Source organism: Magallana gigas, chromosome 5, assembly GCF_963853765.1.
Source record: "Magallana gigas chromosome 5, xbMagGiga1.1, whole genome shotgun sequence".
Lineage (NCBI taxonomy): Eukaryota > Metazoa > Mollusca > Bivalvia > Ostreida > Ostreidae > Magallana > Magallana gigas.
This window is the reverse complement of record NC_088857.1, coordinates 18,505,192-18,529,950: the sequence shown is the minus strand read 5'-3', so window position 1 is coordinate 18,529,950 and position 24,759 is coordinate 18,505,192. Positions and strand designations below refer to the sequence as shown.

The window sequence follows — 24,759 nt, the reverse complement described above, 5'->3', positions numbered from 1 at the left end:
AAACAAAATAAAAGTCTTATAGTTGCTTTCTTTGATGGTTCTTCTGGATATGAAAGTAGTGAGAATTGCAGAAAAAAATACAAACTATTTTTTTTCTACAATGATAGCTTCTTTCATGGCCCGTATGAATCAAATAAATAAAAACTGAACACTGTAGGTCATCACATCTCTTTGAATATACTCTTACATTACTGACATTCAAATAGAGTAAAGACAGTCTGATAACCCCCCCCTCCCCCCCCCCCCCCCCCAAGACGAGTGTAATGACAAAGGGGTGATTTTAATCAGGCTGGAGTACAGGCAATTGCAATGAAAAAGTTAATTCCTAAATAAAAATCACAAAGTCAATATCGATACTAGTATGGTTCGCCTAAAATAAACTTTTAAAAGTGCAGAAAAAAGCATAATTCAACAAGAAGAACATTATCTATCACAAGAATCAAAATAACAGTAACCGATTTAAAATAATGAATACTCCATCAAATTTCCTCTCAGATCTCATTACTTTACATAACAATTTATTTTTCATGTTTGTACTTTTAATGAAAAGTTCTTTTGGACGTAGACGGTGGATGATTTTGTAATGAGTTAAATTGTCGAAATTATATAAAATTCTTACTTATAAATTTTCAATAAAAAATATGGAGGTTACCATTTTTCCTGTACATCAAAGTGCATAAAAGGTCAACACTCCCGTTATTACGTTGGCAAAAATTTCAATAATAATTCATGTAAAAGTATAATGTAGACTTTTTGTATATTTGTCTTGTTTAAAAATATTTTTTGGTTATTCATATTGCACATTGCATTTTGTAACGAACAAAGTTTACAGCAAATACGTTTTAAAGAAATGAAATTAAAACAAAACAAGCAAGTACTATACAACATATAAAAAATTTTTTTAAGAGAAAACATCAGCACAAGCCCTTAAATAAATATAATTACGAAACGAGACTTTTTTTTATCTGTTCATGGCAATACTTTAAGGCTTGTTATTTAATTAATTTTATCAACAGTTTTTGATAAAACTTAAAAAAGTTAGCTCGGTATTTCAGTGAAAATTCCCAGTGGGCGCTTTTTCTGAGGATCATCTTCTCCAATAGTATCGCTCACAATCTGGAAAAAAGAAACAAACTTTACAATAATTACATCTATGTGAACTTCTAAGACACAGGGTTATGAAAGCATACACTAACTTGGTTAATTATGCTATGAATATAAATCTCCTTATGCAGAAGAACTGTGTATAAAGAAATAGAAAAACATTCAAATCTGAAAATTAAAATATATGGCATTTTTCTTTATTCAATAAAAGTTTATAGGTTAACAAATCTTTTATCATAAAAAAATACTAGTAGTTAAATCTGATTGATTTTTTGACCACCCAGACTCTTTAAATAGTTAAACTGCCACGAGTACTTTTTGTACTTTGATTAATATGCAATTGCAGCACCTGTCTAGCATCGGCTCGGCTGAGATCGCCTCGACACATTAATAGATTAACCAGCTGCTCCGGTCTCATGTCTGGGTACTTAGTTACTAGACCCTGCAAAATATTAATCAACATCTCTATATAAAAGTACTCGAATTTTGTGGTTTTCCCTATTTTCTTAATAATGACAGGAAAGGTGACAATATACGTGTACTATGTGGATTTAATTTCATTTTTAGGTAAAAATGTTATCAATTTCTTATAGTGGATGACAGTATCAAAATGAAAAAGCAAATCGTAAAAAGTAAACTCATTTTACTTTTGGGTTTAGCAATTTGGATATTTTTTTGACATTGAATACATGTACATTACTGTAAGTTCTAGAGACATCATGGAACAGTTCCTCAATCCTTAAAACCTCAGCCAGCATTGGTAAAACCTGGAACATGTCTTCCGTCTGCGGAGTAAGTAAAAAAATCACACGTGAAAGGAACGTTTTATTATTGTGCAACAAGTATAAGTTGGTTTTGCTTTCTGGCCCACATGTGTATGAGTATGACAATTTTCAGTCGCTGAGTAAGCATCATTCGTGTACAGAATGATATATTTAATATAATAAGCCTTTCACTGACATTCTGATGACGGTAAAATTAACACCTACAATTTATAATCAAAATTACACGTGACAAATGCGCAGGAGAGGTTTAGGGTACACATGGCACACATTAGGACTTTAAGTTACTAATAAAAAGAACCCCTCAACAAACGTTTATTAATCATAATTATAATTAATAACATTTTCACCGAAACATGATCATATCATTTTATACGAATAAATAACTACTTCATAGGATGTCACTGGTACTGACATTACATAATCTATTGTTTTGTAACTCTCATGCAAGAGACAGACAATACTATATATATATATATATATCTATTCATGATAAAACAATATAAATATTCATTCCTTTCAGACATCTACCAAGAAATATATAAAAAGTATTTATAACAAAGTAAATCACACCTGATGTCAGGTTCAAGTGATTTTCATTTTATTAAAGTTTTCTAATCAAACACTGATGTAGGATGATAAAATGATTATATATATATATATATATATATATATATATATATATATATATATATATATATATATATATATATACACACACAAATGGTCCATTTGATCAAAGACTGACATAACTATGAGTTGCATACGGATAAGTTTTGCTCACATCTTAAATGGGTAAAGGAGATGTTGCAATGCTGGAAGAAGACACGGCGTTCTTGAAAGTGGTAATGTTAATCTATAATTCTCATACAAAATTCTTTTGAATAGATATATAAGTTTACTGTGAATTCATCATTATTCGTTGAGCACAAATTTTTATGGATTTTTCGTTGATGAGCCGATCCTCGAAATCAAATAAAATATGACAAAATGTTAGTAGTGTAATTCTCTATAAATTTTATAAAAAAAAAAACCCACAAAAAATGATGCCCATGAATAGAAATAAATCTACTGCATTACAGTCAATTTTCGTGGGTTTAATTGTGTCCTCCATTGCCAAGAAATACATATAATCGCATGAAGTTAAAAAAAATTGCTTTCTATAATTATGTTTTAATTAAATAAATTGTTTTCATTTCGTACTTTTTCGCTGCGTTGTGTTTTATAAATGCCGATGGGACGGAGTTGAAAGAACCGATGGAATTTTCATTTAAGAAATGAACAGCATATAAAAAGTTAACCGCGATAGGAACTTGGTTGGACGCGTGATCAAATCCTATGACTCTGGAAGTGCTACTCATATTTTATCACGTACCAACATGTAAATATTTGGAATTGAGCTAGTGCCTACACAACGCCGACAGACAGTTAATTAATTTTTCGTTAGACTTTTTATGTTAACAAGTTCATATTATATCCCCGTGAACTTTTTAACTAGCTGTTTATTTCTTAAATAGCATTATGTAATTACTTACTTTCTGGGCCTGAGTGCTTAATTTTGAAAGACGCAGAATAAAATTACAAAACTGATAAAAACATGGATTGAAGTCATGATGCAACAGACACTATCACGTGACTCAGCAAGACCACTTACATTATATCATGCATGAAATAGAAACGCAACTAGTCGACTATTGTTATGTATTTTAATATTTTTTGAAACAACTTTAAAAAAAACCCATCCAATATGGTGATTTTAATTCAATCCAAAACATTACCTGTAAAGCAGCTAAAATCGAGACTCTTCAAGACTGACATACCCCAACTGATATCATTTTTATTTCTGGGTTTTATATGCTTTGTGGATTTACATTATATAATATGAAATATTCAGCGGAGTATTAATTTACGTTGGCGCAAAATATTTTGCAATACACTTTTACATGATTTCTTACAAAGTCTACCTTTAAAGAATTCCAATGTTTTAACAGTAGTAAGAGACGAAATCGCTTGCTTCCGGTCCATAAGCGTCGTTTGAAAAGCTAACATAGGCATTTTTAAAACAATTAGCAGGAATTCTGGTAAAAAAAAATCAATTCGTTGGTTAACTTGCAAAATACCTTTCATCTTTTCTTCCGATTTAACGCAAGTAGGCTTCGGGGCATCGCTGTAGGCTCGACAGGTCTAGACATTTATAAAGCTTACATTTTATAGCAACAAAAATTATCCCTTGTGATGCAATACCACAGAGTTATATAGTCTAGAAAGAAATATAAAAAAATTAAAAGCAATTAATGTTTCGTTAATTTATTATAAAATCCAGTTTTTATTATGATAAGCTGTAGCTAGCTTCCGGTCTAATGTAAGACTAGTTTTCACTCTGATATTGAAATGCTATTTGTATCTTCTGAAACATAATATACCGGTATATATATCCGATTTAAATTGTGACTGGCGCCGAAAGCGCCAAGGGCTGTGTATTTAGAGCTACATATAATTTAAAAATGTACCCATTGTAAAATCAATACAAGTGTTGTTTGTGTTTTCACCTGCAGTCGTTTATACTCAATATAAAAATCGCACACATTGTGATCATGAAAGTTCAACATCTTCCCAACTTGACCGTTTTTTTTAAATTTCGGTTTTTCTTCTCCCTAACTTTTCTCAACCGGCAATTCGTATCTCGGCTCTTTTATTTTTGATTTATAATGAGATTGGAGGTTTTTAAAGGTAAAACCCCTGTTTACGAGATATCTATACTAACCTGCATCAACTTTTTGCATTTTCCCCGAGCTGCCTACGATCATGCCTGAACTTTTGAGACCACCCCTGTGGTATCATCTAGTGTTTTCCCATAATGCACAAGCATACTTCCGTTTCAGTGTTGTGAGGGCCTACACAACTAGGACCCAATGAACAGGGGTGGGTGATGCGGGTAAGTATAGATATCTCGTAAACAGGGGTTTTACCTTTAAAAACCTCCAGTTTACAACCATATCTATACTTACCTGCATCAACTTTTTGCAGAATTTGTAGCAGAAATATTGGGCGGGAGATTACAATCACTATCATATAATAGTAAAATAAAGAATACACTAACCCAAAAAGATATTCTATTTTTGTTCTTTTTCTTTTGCCCATCTCGATGTATCAAGGACTGATGACTTGGCAAAGCGAGCTTCTCCTTGAGGAACATATAGAATGAAGTAAAGGTGTTTTCTGTTGCCCAATGAACTGTCTGTAGAATTTCTTCTAGAGTTGCACCATTGAAAAGGGCCCATGAAGTTGCCAATCGTCTTGTATCATGTGCACGCACATGAGATAAAGTCTCACTGATATGTTCATACACAAACTTTACTAGTGACACAATCCATCTTGAAATTGAATTCTTGGATGCTGGTTTTTGTGAGTCTGATTTGTAAGTCATGAATAAACACTTTTCATCACCACGAGAAGACTCTGTCCTTTTTAGGTACATTTTAAGTGCTCTACAAGGACACAAAAGCAAGTCTCTACTGTCTGTTGCAAAGCTATTAAACTCTGGTATGAATATTGGTTTCCATGGCTTTCCTAATCTCTGAGTTTCGGCTTAAAACTGTATATATGGTAATAATCGTATTCCATTCTGCTCAAGACGTAAATGTGACTCTCCAATTGAAAGAGCTTGAATTTCGCTTACTCTTGATGCTGTTGCCAGAGCCACAAGGAACACTGTGTTCCATTTAAGGTACTTCATATCGCATGAATTCATCGGTTCAAATGGAGAGTCACACAACTTCCAAAGGACAGTCGGCAAATCCCAATTTGGAAGTAATGGTCGTACATTAGGTTCAGAATTGTATATTCCTTTTATTAACTTTGACAGATCAGTGTTGTTACTGACAGAACTATTGCTCCAACCCTTATGCATAGATGCTATCGCTGAACTATAACCCATTAAGGTATTTGGCTTACAATTACGTTCTTCATGTAAATAGATGAAGAAGTATGCTAAATCAGCTACAGTGGCCTCAACTGAATCCTTTTGGTTCTTGGCACATCATTCCTTGTAGATTCGTATTCTAGCATCATACATTTTTCTTGTTGACTGTCTTCGGGAGTTGAAGATAAATGACTTAGCTTTCTGAGAAAATCTATTCTCTGTTCTTTGTTGTTTGAAATTTTCCAAACCGCCAGATGCAGACTTTCTGGACTTGGATGAATGAACTGCCCTCTTCTTTGAGTCAACATGTCTCTTATTATTGGAAGTTCCCTTGGAATGTCGACCAATAGATGTAGTAGGTCTGGAAACCATGACTGTCTTGGTGAAAACGGAGCGATGAGGAGAAGAACACACGACTCCTGTTCCACTTTCCTGAGTACTTTCGGAATTAATATGGGAGGCGAAAATGCATATGCAAACATTCCTGTCCAATCTACAGCTAGCGCATCGCATTCCCATGCCAAGGGGTCTGGAAACGGAGAACAAAACACTGCTAGTTTCCGGTTTTCCCTTGTTGCGAATAAATCTATGTTTGGAATAGGAAAAACTCGAAAAATCTGCTGAACTATTTCTTGGTTGAGACTCCATTCTGTCATCTTGGAAATTTGTCTCCCTCTGGACAACTGATCCGCTATTACATTCTTTTTCCCTGGAATGTGAGCTGCTTTGAGCTGTATCCCGAGAAGGTGACACCAATGCAGAATCCTCCATGTCATCACGCATAGGGCTGCAGACTTTGTCCCCCCTTGGCGATTGATGTAAGACACTACTGTTGAATTGTCTCTCCTCAGCAAGACTTGCTTGTGTTTGACATTGTCCCTGAAGTGATGAAGTGCATTCTCCACTGCACTGAGTTCCAACAGATTCATATGTGATGACTGTTCTATCACCGTCCATTTCCCCGACACATTGCGATCCTCTAGGTGGGCTCCCCATCCGTAAGTTGATGCATCCGTCCACAAGGTTAGGTCTGCTCTGAAGCTCAGAATAGACGTCCCTGCCAGAACGTTCCCTCTCTCTATCCACCAGAGAAGATGTGGGATAAGGAAACTGTCGATTTGAATCATATGATCCAGTTCGTCCACATGTGGACGCCACTGGGACAGAAGGCAGAACTGAATGGGACGCATCTTGAGTCTGGCAAGAGGTACCAAATATATACAGGCTGCCATTAAACCAAGGACTCTGAGGAATTTACGTGCTGGGATAAAAGATTCCATAACCATGGTAGAAATTGCCCCACGCAGACTGAGAAAACGGTCCAAACTGGGGTAGACCATACCCTGTTGGAGGTTGAATAGTGCTCCAAGATAAGTTATCTGTTGCATTGGTTGCAGAATGACTCTTGGGGCTTTGCTAGACCGAAGGGCATTGACCTGAATTGATAATGGATATTGTCTATGCAAAACCTGAGGTATTTCCTGTCTTCTGGATAAATTGGAACATGTAGATATGCATCCTATAGATCTATTGATGCCACCCAGTCTCCTACATTCAGAGCCTGTATTATTGACCTTAGTGATTCCATCTTGAAATGTTGATTTTGGAGAAATATATTTAACGGTTTCAAATTGAGAATCGGACGGTAACCTCCGTTTCGTTTTGGAACAACAAAAAAGGTGCTGTAAAACCCCAGACCTTCCTGGGTCTCGGGAACAATCTCTATGGCATGCTTTCCTAATAAACTTTCTATTTCTTCTAAAATACATTGTCTTTGGACGACATCTTGTACATTTGTTATTCTTACTCCTGTATTTGGAGGATGTTTTATGAACACAAGTTTGAGTCCTTCCTGGACTATTTTTAAAATCGAATCGTCGGATGTAATTTTCATCCACTCCCTGTGGTACGAAATGATCCGACAGCCTACTTTGGCTGATTTCTGCAACTCGAGTCGAGTCTCTAATTGATCCGTCAAAATTACTTTGGGGGGCGAAACCCCAAACGATCTTGTGCAGAGCCACGAGTTTGATCTCTGAAGGAACCTTTCGAATTGAAATTTCGTCCTCTTCCTATAGTAGTCTTTTGATTCTTTTCTGCAGCAAACTTTCCCTTCTTTGCAAAGGATGACTGCTGTTCTTTCGGTTCCGAGGTGCCCACTGAATCATCTCTCTTTCTTTTCCTTGCAGAACTGAGGGCTGAACCATCTCTCTGCTTTGAACCCCTCAGGTGCTGTGTTTCTTTAGCATCGCGCATACTTTCTGCACTTGCGTGAAGAATATCAAAATACTTCCCACAAAAGAGCTTACGATTCAGAGTTGTCTGTACAAGGAGTTTGTTTTCAGTTGCTTTGTTTTTAAAAGCCAAATCCTTAATGTGAATGGCTCTCCGGGCTGCAACTGCACCCACTAACATGCGGGAAGTCAGATCTGCCATTGACTTGAACACCTGCATGAGTGCTTGTAGGGCCTCTGTTTTGTCTTCATCAGATACAACGTTATCAACGTAGGACGTAATTAGAGAGGCATATGTCAACTCTCTAAGAAGAAGTCGAGATCCTTGATCTATCTTCCATAACTCATTGTTGCGTGAATGCAACACAAGGTTGCGGAAACGGTAAGAATTTTTGTTTCCTTTTCTCCCTGTTGTAAAACTGCTGTCCTCAATGTTGTCATCAAGGCGCGGCGTTGTGCAGTACTTGTCAAAGTCGGAGGAAGTGACTCGGTATTTTTCATCATCTGATGCTTTATAAGTCCGAATTGCACCTTTTCGCTGGAATTCTTCATCAACATCTGTTAATGTGTTCAAAATGTACCCATCCATAGGCAAAGACTGTTGTGGGGTAGCTGATTTTGTCCCAATCAAACGATTTGACATGTATGATTTGAAGTCTCGGCTCTGAGTTTCAGAGGCATCAACTGAGTTGATGTTCAAATCTGTAGACACTTTTTTAACAAAAATTTTCCAGTCTACCATGCATGAACCATTAGAGTCTGTGTCATGCGTATGTACTGAACCCAAGACAGAGTTATCAAACTCTGAACGATTGTCCTCGTGAACATCAATAACATCATCAAGTGAATTGCTTAAGACTTAATCAGTTTCACCTCTGTGGCTTACTAGATCATCGTCATCCGATTCTCTGGAGCGTTGATCATCTGACGGTCGAAATCTATCGAACCAGTTACACGACTTGTCTGAACGAACGTCAGACGTAATAGCAATAGTCGGTTGTTTATTCGAATCCTGGACCAACTCTTTAATTCTAGCGTCAATCAACCTTTTCATGCAATTCTCTTGATATTGCTGCCATTGGGCTTCGAAATTTCCCAACACGAAAGGCGGAAAATTACCTACTTGAGGTGGGACTGAACCCTGCGTCAGGTCGCCGCCATTTTGACTCATTTCTGTCGGAGAAAGAATTTCTGATGCAGCTACGTTTCCCGCAGAGGAAACTTGACTATCAGAACGATTGCCACTATTTCCCACAGAGGGAACTTCTGGATTTGGCAATGTAGCTGACTTTCTCCCCGCTTCAGTTTTCTTTCGCTCGATCATCTTTCTGATCAACGTCCGTTTTTCCTCTGACCACTTACTGCAAACTTTGCATGGAAATGCTTCGTTGCAAACTTTGTGTCTATAGCACTCTGCGTAGTCATCCAAAACGGTCATTTCTCTATTACATTTTACGCAAATTTTAAATGAATCAGACATTTTAAGACTTCAGGCTTAAGAAATTTTAATCGAAGAAAAACACGCGGCTTTTCTTCTCGAATGCTTGAACAAAACTGAAACGGAAGTATGCTTGTGCATTATGGGTAAACACTAGATGATACCAAAGGGGTGGTCTCAAAAGTTCAGGCATGATCGTAGGCAGCTCGGGGAAAATGCAAAAAGTTGATGCAGGTAAGTATAGATATTGATGTAAACTTATGTTATTTACCTTATCAGAGTTATGATAGCACCTAATACTATTTTTATAATTTGCTCACGTTAAAACATATTTGTGAAATTGGTCACAAAATTAAAAGAAACTCACCTTGAAATTGAGAGATCGCAAAGAGAATAAATATCATACTTATGGCTTTAAAGGAAATTACAATTATAAAATCATGATCTATGCAATAGCGATGTATACCATCATTTGAACCCTGTTTTATCTCTTCTTAAAAGTAGGTCAGAACCGCGTATCTAAGTACAACAAAATAACTGGGACATTTATTGTACATGCTTTCCTTGATGGTTCATCGGGATATAAAAGTAGTGAACATTTCAGAAAAAGTCCAACGTAATTTTTTCTGCAATGATAGCTTCTTTCATGGCCCCTTTGAATCAACTAAATAGAAACTGAATATTGTAGCTAGGTCATCATATCTCTTTGAATATACTCTTACACTTACATTACTGACATTCAAATAGAGTAAAGACAGTCTGATAACTCCCCTCCCCCCCCCCCCCCCCCCCCCCAGACGAGTGTAATGACAAAGGGTTGGTTTTGATCAGGCTGAAGTACAGATAATTGCAATGAAAAACGTTAATTTCAAAATGACGACCACAAAGTCGATATCGATACTAGTATGGTTCGCCTAAAATAAACTTTTTAAAGTATAGAATAAGGCATAACTTAACAAGAACATTATCTATCACAAGAATCAAAATACTAGTAACCGAAAAAAAATTTCATACTCCCATATCTCATTACTTTACATAACATTTCATTTTTCATGTTTGTACCTTTAATGAAAAGTTCTTTTTGACGTAGACGGTGGATGATTTTGTAATGAGTTAAGTTGTCGAAATTATATTAAATTCCTACTTATTACATTATGAATACAAAATACGGGGGTTATCATTTTTCCTACACACCAAAAAAGCGGAAAAATTCAAGACTCCCGTTATTACGTTGGCAAAAAATTTAATAATAATTCATGTAAAAGTATAATGTAGACTCTTTGTATGTTTGTCTTTTTTTTATTGGTTATTCATATTGCACATCGCAGTTTGCAAATAAGCATACAGTAAATACTTTTTCATAGAAATGAAGAAAAAATAATTGAATTGAATAATAATTAAGGTTTGGAACACATAAAAAAAAAAATTCTAGAATTGTAAAAAAAAAAAAATAGTTAACAAAGAAAAATCAAAATTGTCAGAATTTCACTGTAAATACATATCTATAACAGTAATACATTTACAAATGTATGTATTTGATGATATATTTTTTTAATTTAATTGATTTAAAGAAAAACCAACAAAATGACAAAAACCCCTCCCTTTGCAGTGAATAGAAATACCGGTAGCCAAGCAATGCTCTTCTGTTGATAAAACTTTCAGACAATATCTTTCTTATAAGAGTCTTGACAGATGCAATTAGTTGTTTCAAATTTTCCTCACTTTCTCCTATGGCACAATTGAACTCCATATCAGAAAATTGATCCCATAGGACTATGATTTTCTTTGATGAGCTTGTTAAATTTAATAAACTCCCAAAACATTACCATAATTACCATACTATGTAAAAATATGTAAAAAAGAAAATTTAATATTACTAACAATTTTAAATTGCCAAAACACTACAATCATATCAGTAATTTTGAATTTCATTTAAATTAATGCCCAATAGGGTCACTTCATCAAATTACTTGACAAATAAATTTAAACAACCTCTAAAAATAGTTTAACTTCTTTATTAATAATTATATTATTTATTTCCTTATAATGATAGACCTTTTGGTTTACATGAAACAGTTTTAAAATAGCCCCAAAACCATCACCCATTTTACAGATTATCAATTTCCCCTAAACACATGCTCCATCTGAACCATGGCTCAGATAATGGCTCCCTTGGGACAAATGAATTCAGCCACACTTGTCTTTGATGTTCTCATTAGCTCCTAAGAATTTATCATTGACAAACAAAAACTTTGCATTGTCAGTTGATAGAATACTTAAAAAAAATAATTTTTTTTTAATTAATTAAGACATAAAGACAAAAAACTCCATCTGGATGTATTTATATAAATATATTTTAGAGTGTTTTCTATTAATTAATTAATAAAATCTGTAAGGATTACCTCCCTTACTTTTCAACATTAGTGTACAATATATAGAATAAGGAAAATGAAAAATGTCATAAAATCATTAAATCTTGTCTGATCTTAAAAAAAATTGCAGGTGCACATCTTCAGATGGTGTTCAACATATGTACAAATTTTCAAACTGTTCCATGCAGTAATAAAAAATTCTATAGGGGGGACAAAGTTGCGTCTACAGACAGACGGACAGACGGACAGACAGACAGACGGACAGACGGACAGGGTGAAACCAATATACCCCCCTAAACTTCGTTTGCGGGGGTATAATTAAAACAAATGTGTAACATACAATCATATAAAATTATCTTTTTTCAGAGGAAAAAGCAGCATAAGCCGTTAAATGAATATTACAAAATGAGACTTTTTTTCTGTTCATGGCAATACTTTAAGGCTTGTCATTTAGTTAATTTTATCAACAGTTTTTGATAAAACTTAAAAAGTTAGCTCGGTATTTCAGTGAAAATTCCCAGTGGTCGCTTTTTCTGAGGATCATCTTCCCCAATAGTATCACTCACAATCTGGAAAAAAGAAACAAAGGAATAATTACATCTATGTGAACTTCTTTGACACGGGGTTATAAAAGCATACACTAACTTGGTTAAATATATTATTAATATAAATCTCCTTATGCAGAAGAACTGTGTATAAAGAAATAGAAAAACCTTCAAATCTGAAAATTAAAATATATGGCATTTTTCTTTATTCAATAAAAGTTTATAGGTTAACAAATCTTTTATCATAAAATAATACTAGTAGTTAAATCTGATTGATTTTTTGACCATCCAGACTCTTTAAATAGTTAAACTGCCACGAGTACTTTTTGTACTTTGATTAATATGCAATTGCAGCACCTGTCTAGCATCGGCTCGGCTGAGATCGCCTCGACACATTAATAGATTAACCAGCTGCTCCGGTCTCATGTCTGGGTACTTAGTTACTAGACCCTGCAAAAAATTAATCAACATCTCTATATAAAAGTACTCGAATTTTGTGGTTTTCCCTACTTTCTCAATAATGACAGGAAAGGTGACAATATAAATGTACTATGTGGATTTAATTTTATTTTTAGGTAAAAATGTTATCAATTTCTTATAGTGCATGATAGTATCAAAATGAAAAAGCAAATCGTAAAAAAGTAAACTCATTTTACTTTTGGGTTTTAGCAATTTGGATTCTTTTTGACATTGAACACATGTATATTACTGTAAGTTCCAGGGACATCATGGAAGAGTCCCTCAATCGTAAAACCTCGGCCAGCATTGGTAAAACCTGGAACATGTCTTCCGTCTGCGGAGTAAGTAAAAAATCACACGTGAAAGGAACGTTTTATTATTGTGCAACAAGTATCAATTAAGTTGTTTTTGCTTTCTGGCCACAATGTGTATGTGTATGGCAATTTACAGTCGCTGAGTAAGCATCATTCGTGTCCAGAATGATATATTTTTAAAATATAATAAGCCCTTCACTGACTTTCTGAGGACGGTAAAATTAACACCTGATATTTATAATCAAAATTATACGTGACAAATGCGCAGGGGACGTTTAGAGTACACGTTAGGACTTTTAGTTACTAATAAAAAAGAACCCCTCAACGAATGTTAATTAATCATAATTATAATAAATAACATTTTCACCGAAACATGATCATATCATTCTATACGAATAAACTACTACTTCATAGGATGTCACTGGTACTGATTCAATGTGACATTACATAATCTATTGTTTTGTAACTCTCATGCAAGAGACAGACAATACTATATATATATATATATATATATATATATATCTATTCATGATAAAACAATATAAATATTCATTTCTTTCAGACATCTAACAAGGAAATATGTCAAAAGTATTTATAACAGAGTAAATCACACCTGACGTCAGGTTCAGGTGATTTTCATTTAATAAAAGTTTTCTAATCAAACACTGATGTATGATAATAAAATGATTTAAAATATATATATATTTTTTGTATACATATGATACATATACAGTTGGTTCATTTAATCAAAGACTGGCATAACTCATGAGTTGCATACAAATAAGTTTTGTTCACATCTTAAATGGGTAAAGAAGATGTTGCAAAGCTGAAAGAACACACTTCTTGAAAGTTATAATGTTGGTCTATAATTCTCATACATAATTATTTTGAATAGATTTATTAGTATACTGTGAGTTCATCATTATTCATTGAGCACAAATTTTAGTGGATTTTTCGTTGATGAGCCGATCCTCGAAATCAAATAAAGCACGACGGAAATCTATGTTAGCAGTGTAATTCTCTGTAAATTTTAGATTTAAAAAAAAACCCACAAAAAATGAGGCCCATGAATAGGAACAAATCTACAGCATTCAGATAGAGTTTGGAAGAACAAAGTTTATAATACTTCTGTACATACTTTGGGTGGGAGAGAAACGAAAATGAATCGATAAGATAAACAGAAGGCACTGATAATGATACACATGTAATGATATTTGAAAACTCATGCTAACAACAGAAGTTTTTCAATACTTTAACAGCCTAAAATGCCATCAAATGGCAATTATTTTTGAAGTTTTGCATGCAGAACTAAACTTACTATGGGCAATTGCATTGGTTCTGTCTAAAACAAAATACTTTATCCATGTATTTCATTTCGTTTTCAGAAAAAGAGAAATCAAAGAATATCAATAAAAAGAGCTCCACTGGCCTTAACAGTAAGTAACAAAGTCTAATATTAAAATTTACAATTCTCTCAGATGTCCAAAAGCTGTGAAAATGATTTTTGAAAAAAGGTCAAATTTTGAATTTTGGCCCTTCTTCAAGGGCCCCTGTGAAGCAAGAGTCATAAAATTGAAAATTTACATTTCTTTAACCTGAAGATGCATCATACTACATTACAAAAGAACTAGCAATGTAGTTTTCAAGAAAAAGAAAAAATTGTTAAATTGTTAATATGTGACACATAATGAGGATAAACAACAACATATAGATAAAAATTACAGTAGACCATATCTTTTTTAAGTTAAATGTAAGTAAAGGTTAAAGGTCATTAGTAAAGGTCAAGTGTCAAATTTTCTTTCATGGAATTTGTCACACAGTGTTTCACCAACACACCTCATTTGGCTCTTATAAAGATAAAATTATTCACTTAGATTGAACAGACTGTTCTTTTAAATCAATTTGTATCTATATAAACATGTACTGGTATCTTGTACCATAAACTCAATAGATAAATACATTACTTCAGTGAAATGTATTTGGAAAAGGAAACTACTTGGTTTTAAAAGACAATAAAGAAACAGATAAAAAATTCTTTTAAGCACTCAAATTGAGATAAAAATATGATCTTTGAACTTAGTTTATTTAATCCAAAGAGCTAGAAATGTGTACCATCACAGAATAAAACAATGGATCATTGTCATTGTTTCACTATCTTAGATCTTCGTTGATTTTTCATTTCAAAATGCAGTAAAATTTTGTGATGCCACGTCGTGTTGAAATGCAAAAATGAACACACACAGCCGGAGAGTTTGAGCATTAAGTCTGTACTACTGACCTTGTTTGTATACTTGTGAAACAGGGCCCCCATTTGTTCCGATTCCTTACAAATCTTTTCTGCTGCAATCTTTCTCTCTTCATAAGTCTTGAAGGACAGTTTCCTGCATGACAAAACAAATTAATTGTCTTGCAATAAAAGGATACCAAGATACACGAGTTGACCCTTCATGTAATTTTATAAAAATATTTCTTAAAAGTAACAGATGAATGGAAGAATGAAACTATACGCATGCATTTCTGATTCAGCAATATTTTTTAGCATCAATTAATTTCAACCAAAATATTTTTGCTTTATGATAGAAATATTTTGAGCTGATAGCTCATCCAACTTGTTTTTTACCTTAATTTTTTTTTAAGAAAGTGGTACAGTGTATAAATTAATCATTTTAATATTAAGTTAAATTATTTTTGTACAGTTTTGCAATACTGACTTGGAGAGTAGCGCTTTAAGGTACTCTTGCAGCACTTTTCTCTGCCCTTCCTCCACCACAATTGTGTGGAAAACTGGCTTCAAGTGGACAAAATCCACACTGTAGTCATTCCATGTGGCACATATCACCTCCACTGGGTGACTACTTTGCTGCCTATGTAATAAAATAAGTTACCTTCATTTGCTGCAAAACTTTGTTAAAAAAATTCAGAAACAAATTTAAGAGTATTGAATAATGTGTTTCCTACTTCAACATAGAAATACAGTGTATAAATGTACATTTTACAAATAGAAGATAGACTCAATTTTTTGTCTAACTTGTTGGGGAAAAACCCACGTGCAAGCTACATGTACCTTAAGCATAATAAGTTTAAAAGGTACATGTATTTCATACCATTGTTTCGTCATCAGTTCTTCAAAACACTTGATGTTCTTTAAATCAATAAACACTTCTTCCAGTATGCAATTTGCACTGAAAATAGAATTTGGTAAAAAAAATTTTATATAAGTGTGAATTTGTTTTCATAAGTGTGTGTATCAATTTGTACAGATGTACACCTACTAGTATATGATATGAACATGTAACCAGAAGCCTTGAGATAGAGTGCAAGTTGTGACCATGACGTTAGTCGATATATCAAAGCATTTTGTTTTAGACTACAATGCAATATCAAGTATTTGCTCGTAAACAGGATATTATCTTACTGGTAAAATTAGTTTTCCTATGAATGAAAATTGAGTTCTTGAACATGCAGGTATATTCTTCCACGATTGCTATTTTTGGTCCCAACGGTATGGGTTATTTGTAAATGAAAATTAAGTATTCTCATATTCTACACACCACTCTTTAAGTATTAGGTTATGATTAGGGATGACAATGCAGTTAGTTGTAATTCTTTTAACTGATTATAGGTAATTAGAGTAAAAGTTAAATACAAAATACATGTATCTATGTATTCTGACTAAGGATTTTTTTAATTTTTGAAACATTAAATATCATTGGTTTGAGTGCTGCAATCAATTTACATATACAGATTTAAAATGAATTCAAATCATTAAAAAACAACTTCATAAAAAGCTCCAAAAAAAAAAAAATCCATGAACGGCTCATTGTTCGTAGTCAATATTTTTGTAAAAAATTCAATATTGCATGTTAAAAAATTGCTGGTATCATATTTAGCCCACTACAATATACATGTACAGTATACTATAATGTAAAACATTGTCAACTTTTAACTTCAGTCACATTTCAAAAAAAGACCAACAGCCAATGGTTTTTGAGGAAAAAATGGGTGTATTTGGTTGACAAGCTTCCGTTCAAAAGCCATTGTGTTGGCAATTTTGACCCCTTTTTACATTGGCCTACCAATTTTGTGTCCATCGGACCAAGTTATAAATTTTTCTGCATCAGGGGCTAATTTTAAGTCCGTCGTCAGTCAATCGAAATATAGCAGTCCAAACCTGGCGCAGTTTTTTGTTCGAAGTAAATATACAATTCTTTCAATGGGTGGTATTTTAGCTCTCAGGTCGTCCATCCGAATTTTTTCAGACGTGGAGCTACAGAACTGCAGCTAGTCGACATTCAGACATCAGTAATTTTCTTAAATGTCTGTCGGCAGACACCGACTGATGACCAAAAATCTACCAACAGTCAACTGGTCTATCGGGTAATTTTGAAAAATCGGCTGATGGAAGACTGACCGCATATGAATTATAATTAACATCTACCATCTATCGGTTGATGAGCAGTGTCCAGAAAGACGACACCATGCTTTAGACTTATTTCATCAACAAATTGAACACAATGCCCACGTGGTCACAGATGAATATTCAGCAACTGCAAAATTGCTTATGTAATTGGCTGACCTTAAAAATTTAACTTGATAATCAAGTGACGATTCAGACTAATAAATATTCCAACTTTTGAAGATACTGGTGTTCCTAGAACTTAATGTGACTGATACTTGTCATCCGATACTAGTGTCGAGTGATCATGTTTCGTTTGCACAACAATCCACTTTAATGTGACCTAGGCATAATAATTCATTACAGCACTGGGAGAAGACATTTTTTAATAAGTAAATTCTCTTTTTTTATTTCAATACGTGTGAGAATATGTGACATTTTAAGGAGATTAAAATAATATCGATAGGATTTGTAAATCATTAGTGCTCTATAGTTTATTCAGTTACAGTCAGTATGATTAAGACCTGATTGGGAATTTAGCAGAACCATCATAATTGCAAACTAGACAACATTGATATTGTGACCATCTCAAAGGGCCACACTTTAAAAGTGGACAATAGGATGAAGAGAATCTCAAAGAATTTTGCTTTGACAGTGACCTATAACTTAGAAATTTTCAGCTGGCATAAAACTTTTAATTCAATCTCATAAACCCTTACATAGAGGCATTTTTGTTTAATCTGAGCAAGATTAAGAAAATGAGAAATAATCTATGGTCATGATAAAGATTTCCGCTATGACCATCACATTGACTTGGCTCAAGATCACTGCATGCCATTAACCAAAAAGCTCTGTTTCAGTAAAGTATTTACCAAAAAGAGCTAAGTGGAGAGTATATATATTCTCTTTAAGAAAGGATTTATTTTTATCTGATATGACCTTGACATTTGATCTACAAACATCATTCAAAATCACTGCATACCCTTTGATTAAATACAGCATGTAGGTGAAGTATGAGCCAGATTGGAGCAAAGGAAAAGAAGATATGCTCCAAACAAAGATTTTTTATACAATTCTGCTATAACCTTCACATGTGACCTTGAAAATTCGTTCAAGATCACAACACACCCTTTACTCAAAAGCTCTGTTAATGTGAAGTATGATCCAAATAGGGCTAAGAGGAAAGCATATATGCTCTGAAAAAAAAGTGTGGTTTGATATGACCTTGACCCTCAACCTACAAACTTCATTCAAGGTCCCTGCACACTCTTTACCTAAAGGGACTTTGTAGGTGAAGTATGCGCCAGATTGGGCCAAGGGGAGTCAGTTATTCAGTTAAAACAACAATAAAAGTTGATTAACTCACCCAAAGCTTCCAATTCTGTTAAACTCATCTGTAAGGGTCTGGAAGCGGTCTTTCCTTATACAGAACTCATCTTTGTTGTCGAGTTCCTCCTTAAAGTAGCGCTTTCTGAGCTGGGTCATATACTCCCCAAAAGATATACAATTGTTTGTGTTGGCAATCTGTAAAAAAAATTTTTTTGGCAATGTGAATAACACCTATTTATTATGTACATTTGCAATACAGTTGAACTTTGATATATCATTCACTGATATCTCGAACACAATGGATATGTTAAAGTGATTAGGAAGTCCTAAACACTTATTTTTTATATATTTTACCCTCAATGCTTCAAATACTCTGATGTCTCAAAGTTTTTAAACAGGGACGGGCGTTTTCCCTTCGTTACAAGTGTAATTCGTTATATCCATCAAGTTTACAACATATAATGATGTCACGGGAAATGAAAGTCACTTCGCTTCGAATTAAGCGTCAATTCATTATAAGCATGTTTGCTATAACCATGTTTTACTGTTCCAGAATTACATCAATGTGCACTCTTGTGATAATGTAATTTCTTCATTGGGAATATATTGAGAGGAACTGTTGAAATAAATGTTTTAACCAATTTCAATTGCTGTCTATTGGTACCATATAAAATCCCCCAACTCTGTGTCTATGAATATATGTATATCTTTTTGAATTATAATTGATTTTAAATATCCATACAAATTTAAAGAAAAATTATTTTAAAATGTTTTTTGTTAACCATTAACAAAAGTACAAGCTACCTTATAAAGTCATCAAAGTAGCTTGGATAAAGTGCATGTAAATAATTGTTATAGGCTCACAATACACAGCTGAATGTATCAAAATACATATTAATAACCTATATTATACTCTAAACCTGAAACCGAGTATCTATAAATACATCCTCATTAATTTGCTCTTTTATAACCGATCATGAGAAGTATATACACTAGTATTGATCAAATGATACTCAATACCCAAGCAATTAAATACAAATAACACACAAAAAAAGAAATCTCTCTACTGTGGAAATGTATACCCTCTTTGTATTTTAAGGGGGTTGGATGGTCAAGGCCATTTCTTGACTATATTGATTTTCTTCAGAGAAGAGCTCTGTATAACGATACAGTAATTTATATCACAATTCTTAGGCCAAAATATATGGATTTTTAAAAAAAAAAAAAAAATAGTTCATATCTTAAAAATTAATATCGAAAATATTTTTAGGTAGATCTGATGGTTCATTTGTCGACCACCCACCCTTCATAATACAAATATTGTCCTAAAGGTGAAAACATGTTATCTAGTTGGCTTTAATATGAAATTTATTATGCTGAAGCGCGAGAGGAGATTGCAAGCCAAAAGAATATTTCAAAACACATAACATGTCATCATTATTTACATGTAAATACAGATTAACAGAGATTCATGGAAAAATGTATTATAATACTGCCTCTACCCACAAGAACGATAGAGAGGGATACAGTATGTGAAATCATAATCACAATTTCCTGGAAATGTAAAATATTTAGATTGGGAAAATAAACATACAACATTTAAATTTTACTAACTATGTAGTGAAGATAAAACTTCGGCTCACTGCGATCTTGTAAATGTCTATCACGATAGCTCTGGATTGCACCTTCAAGGGGAAAATATTAACAGTACAACATATTAATTGAAAAAAATAAGTCATTTATAAAATGAATGAATTATCTGATCTAAAAATACCACTAGATGTACAACATTTAAGACATGATACCTTTATATTCTTTAGCGTAGTGCGAGAGCTCATCTGTAAAAAGCTCAATCACTTTTTTCACCATGTCTTCTCCAATCATCTGAGCCACTTGAAGCTGAAAATAGAGTTCAGCGTTTCAATGAGAGATTTTTGCTTGTTGCATTTGCTGCAGACACAACAAGATCGAGTGTCTTCCTTTATTCTGTGTAAAGGAAATTGCTTTGATGTGTAGGGCAAAACCTTCTAATATGGCTTCAAAGTAGGTAAGTTTTGCTATTTTCCCATCTTTAGCCTCGATAACCATGGCAACGGTTACCCCCAGCAACCAACTTTTAGTAGTTTTTTGCGTTTTACACCTAGGTGTGTCCATGTATGAAATATAACGAAAATTGGTGACTATGCATGGCCAGACCCTTTTATAAATCATTGATTCTTACATAGAATTGATCTTAAAATCTTCAGTATTCATTCCTGGTAAAAGTTAATATTTGGTATAGTCAAACCTTGCTACTTGACCTATTAATAGGACCAAGAAAAACCCTTCAAATATCAATAAATCAAAGATAATTATGATACCATAAAGAAGACTGCTTGGAACTTCCAACTCTCTTAAGTATTTCTATATATTACATTTGCAAATATGCTTCCTTATATGAACCTATACAATAGCAAAAACATTCAATTCTGTGTGAATTTTTTAATGATGTCACAATGATTGTCGCACACCCTTATCGCTTGACGGTTGCCTTAATGTAAACTTTCAAATCCCAGTTATTTCAATAATTCTGAACGATTTGCCCTTTTCAAATGTAGATATACGTAATAAACAGCACTGTTGAAAAGTTCACCAGGATATTAACTTGGTTGGTACGTGATCAAATCTACCGGGAAGCCTTTTGGGCTTCACAGGATTTGACCACGTACCGGTACCTACAAAGTTCATATCCCTGTGAACTTTTTAACTTGCTATTTATTTCTTAAGAATATCCAAGACATTAAGGTTCAAAAGTGTATGCATGTAAAGCATCATAATCACCTTTGGAATTTGAAATACGTTTTTGCTATCATGGCACAGATTGAGCTAAAAGAAACACCTACAAGAAAGTTGTATCTGTCTAATAAAGGTGTGATTTTCTATTTAGGACAATTTTTCATTTTATCTTTACTTATTTTTTACTATATATATGTAAGAGTATTTCAATATATGTTGCTGATTCCATGAAAATTACCATAAACTGACTCATTTCCTGGAAAACAGACTGATTCATTGCAAAAAGGTGCGTCAGTTTGATGATCTCATACACACCTATTTAGAACACACGATATATTCCAAATAAATCATGAGTATTCATTATCAAATAATTTAATTCTGGTTGCAATGCCCCCTTGATTGGCTATACAAATTCAACTATATTACCTAGGTCACAATACGACATGAGGAATAAATTTAAATTAAGTGGAATATTTTTATTAAGGGTCACAATTGAGGGTGGGGGGGGGGGGGGGGGGGGGGGGGGGGGAGTTCACATTGTCTCAGTTATATGCAAAAATAAAAACTGAAGTACCGGTAGGTATATTTGTGTATTGTTCATATACATTATTTTGAAAAAAAGTATGAATTCTTTCATGTGTAGATTTTTAACATTTTGTACCATATTACAGCAAAATATTAAATCTGAGATGCAAGAATTTTCTATAAATAAATCCTTTCACTTAAAGGACAATGCATTCCATATACTACAGCAACTTATTAAATCTGACATGGAAGAATTAACAAAAATAAAACCCTTTACGCAAAGCACATCAAAGACTCTTATGGAGTGGCATTTAAATGAATGCTTACATTTTGCTCCATCATCTGGAATATGATGACAGGAAGTGAAGTCGAGTAGTATCCATCTCCATCTGCATCCGGATGTTCCTCTTTGTACCAGTCCTAAAAAAGACAGAAGAAAAGCGAATCTCAGAATTCGAGTTAGAAGGAGTTAAAACTACGCAGGCCAAAAAAGAAGCTCAGAGTTAGTGTTAAAAAGATCTCAGGAAAATTATGTAGGCTAAAAGTGAAGCTCGGAGTTAGTTAGATTTACGATTCATCAGAAATCTAAGGTTCATGAGATATTAATATTGAGGCCGGCATTTCTGAAGTTTATGAGATATTAGAATTGAGGCCTACAGATCTAAGGTTCAAGAGAAATCAAAATTGAGGCTTACAGATCCAAGACTCATGATAAACTGGTATCAGAATTAAGGCCTGCAGATCTAAGGTTCATAAGATTTCAGATTTGTTGCATACAGCTCTAAAGTTCATGAGGAATCAAAATTTAAGCTTGCAGATCTAAAGCTCTTAAGATATCAAAATTTAGGCCTACAGATCTAACATTCATGAGATATCAAAATTAAGTCCTACAGATCTAAGGTTCATATTTAATGGTCCTGAATTACCAGAATTAAGGCCCTGTGCTATGTTTCATGATGTCAGAATTAAGGCCCTGTAGATCTAAGGCCCTTGATATTAGAATTGAGGTCTGCATTTCTAAGGTTCATGATGTATCAAAATTGAAACATACATATACAGATATAAAGTTCATGAAATATCAAAAGTACAGCCTGCAGATTTAAGGTTCATGATATTAGAGTTGTGGCCTGCAGATATAAGGTTCAGGAGATTTCAGAAATAAAGGCTGTTTCAAACAGGCAATCAACAAGGAATAGACATTTATCAAAATTAAGCATGGATTTTTGAACTCCTCACCTTTTGGTCTTGTGTCAGAGAATTTTTAGTCCATTCCATAATGTTCAACTTCATGGTCTTTAGGTATCTATATTTTATTATTTATACATGTACATATTAGTATTCTTATATCAAACTCAAATAAATAAAATCACCGAGAAAAGTTGACTGGTTCACTTATCTTTAAAATGTTTTTTTTTTTAATCATTTCTTATACATTTTACCAATTAGTTACCCTGTCCCTATCAAAACCAAATGCCTTTCCCAGAGCAGGAGCTAAACCTAAGCATAACTCTTCAATATATTATTACACATGTATGAAGCCCCTTTACTTATAATATAGATATGGATCTTCTAGAACAGAAACTTTCATTCAGAAAAATTATTAGAGTCTTACTGGTTTTGTAGTTCATCTATAGCAGAATTCTCCAGAAGCGGACCATACTCTTTGGTGTCAAAGTCCAAAGCCGGGTGTCTCATTAGTTCTGGGGAACTGAAACATAGGTGATAAATTTGTCATAATGGTAAATCATGTGTGCCCACAATTATACAATGAGAAAGAGCTGTTTGTCAAACATTATGTCCTATTTCATTGTACCCGATTAAATCATTATGAAGCAAGATCAAGCTGACTTTGATTTTGCGCAAGTGGTCGTGAAAAAAGCAAAAATTAAATTATCGTGAAAATAACTGGATATACGGTAGAGCCTTGAATTTTTCACCTGGAGTACATAAAAATAAAAGAATAACCATCTTCATGGCATTCATGAAATATAAGACTATATGAATGACTGAAATATTGATCGATGGAGGCTTGTCAAGAATAAATAAACCGAGGGCTTACTTATATATTCCCACCCACTGCAACAGTGTCACAATTTCATTTCCTTCCAGTCCTTGTTGAATCATTTCTTGAAACTGAAATTAAAACAAAAAATCACTTTAGGAGTAAAATTCCCCATACATAGCCTTTCATGAAGGCCAGTGAAAGTAACTTAATTCAGTCTCATAATTAATTAATTAATTATATCAATTTCTTAATCCTATTTCCCTTTGATAATTAATTGATAATTGAGTATTTGAAAGATTACTGTATACATGAAACAGAATTTAAATATATGCATATTTTTGAATTCTAGTTAATTACAATCAATTTCATAAACCTAATCTCCAACTAAATGTAAGTTTCATTAAATCGGTATAAATATATATTGTTATATAAAAATAACATATTAAAATAATTAAACATTTAATTCCTTTGCAAAATAGTCAACTTAAAGATATTTCTGCTGAAAATGTGTGAATACAAATTCCAATTTTATAACTTTTTCATTTGAAAAGCTATTATA

General features: G+C 33.4%; 2 protein-coding genes across 5 annotated transcripts in view; both read right to left on the bottom strand.

Annotated features, from left to right (window-relative positions):
* Nucleotides 1–822: 822 nt before the first annotated feature.
* The window catches only part of LOC105347944 (exocyst complex component 3), a 48,655-nt gene continuing 24,718 nt past the window's right edge, over nucleotides 823–24,759 (bottom strand). The window contains exons 12-26 of one of the 3 annotated variants that reach the window (XM_034444383.2): nucleotides 24,255–24,328; nucleotides 23,808–23,903; nucleotides 23,432–23,498; nucleotides 22,523–22,615; nucleotides 20,701–20,794; nucleotides 20,510–20,580; nucleotides 18,933–19,090; nucleotides 16,275–16,352; nucleotides 15,882–16,034; nucleotides 15,449–15,551; nucleotides 14,489–14,512; nucleotides 13,107–13,190; nucleotides 12,755–12,847; nucleotides 12,325–12,421; nucleotides 823–1,059 (exon numbers count right to left, since the gene is read on the bottom strand). In XM_034444383.2, coding sequence (XP_034300274.2) covers nucleotides 12,344–12,421; nucleotides 12,755–12,847; nucleotides 13,107–13,190; nucleotides 14,489–14,512; nucleotides 15,449–15,551; nucleotides 15,882–16,034; nucleotides 16,275–16,352; nucleotides 18,933–19,090; nucleotides 20,510–20,580; nucleotides 20,701–20,794; nucleotides 22,523–22,615; nucleotides 23,432–23,498; nucleotides 23,808–23,903; nucleotides 24,255–24,328 — 1,266 coding nt within the window. In that variant the 3' untranslated portion in view covers nucleotides 823–1,059; nucleotides 12,325–12,343. Of the gene's footprint in view, nucleotides 1,060–11,972; nucleotides 12,422–12,754; nucleotides 12,848–13,106; nucleotides 13,191–14,488; nucleotides 14,513–15,448; nucleotides 15,552–15,881; nucleotides 16,035–16,274; nucleotides 16,353–18,932; nucleotides 19,091–20,509; nucleotides 20,581–20,700; nucleotides 20,795–22,522; nucleotides 22,616–23,431; nucleotides 23,499–23,807; nucleotides 23,904–24,254; nucleotides 24,329–24,759 lie in introns of those variants that run through there. The other 2 variants (XM_066085824.1, XM_034444386.2) reach the window with 2 other exon arrangements.
* Nucleotides 977–9,587, bottom strand: LOC105347946 (uncharacterized). Of its 2 annotated transcripts, none has more exons than XM_066085826.1 (4): nucleotides 4,987–9,587; nucleotides 1,805–1,889; nucleotides 1,454–1,546; nucleotides 977–1,116 (listed from the first exon to the last, which is right to left on the bottom strand). In XM_066085826.1, exon 1 carries the CDS (start codon nucleotides 8,782–8,784, stop codon nucleotides 7,789–7,791), a length of 996 nt encoding a protein of 331 aa, XP_065941898.1. In that variant the 5' UTR covers nucleotides 8,785–9,587; the 3' UTR covers nucleotides 977–1,116; nucleotides 1,454–1,546; nucleotides 1,805–1,889; nucleotides 4,987–7,788. The 2 variants fall into 2 exon arrangements, with proteins under 2 accessions (XP_065941898.1, XP_065941897.1); XM_066085825.1 differs by having other exon boundaries at nucleotides 4,987–9,586.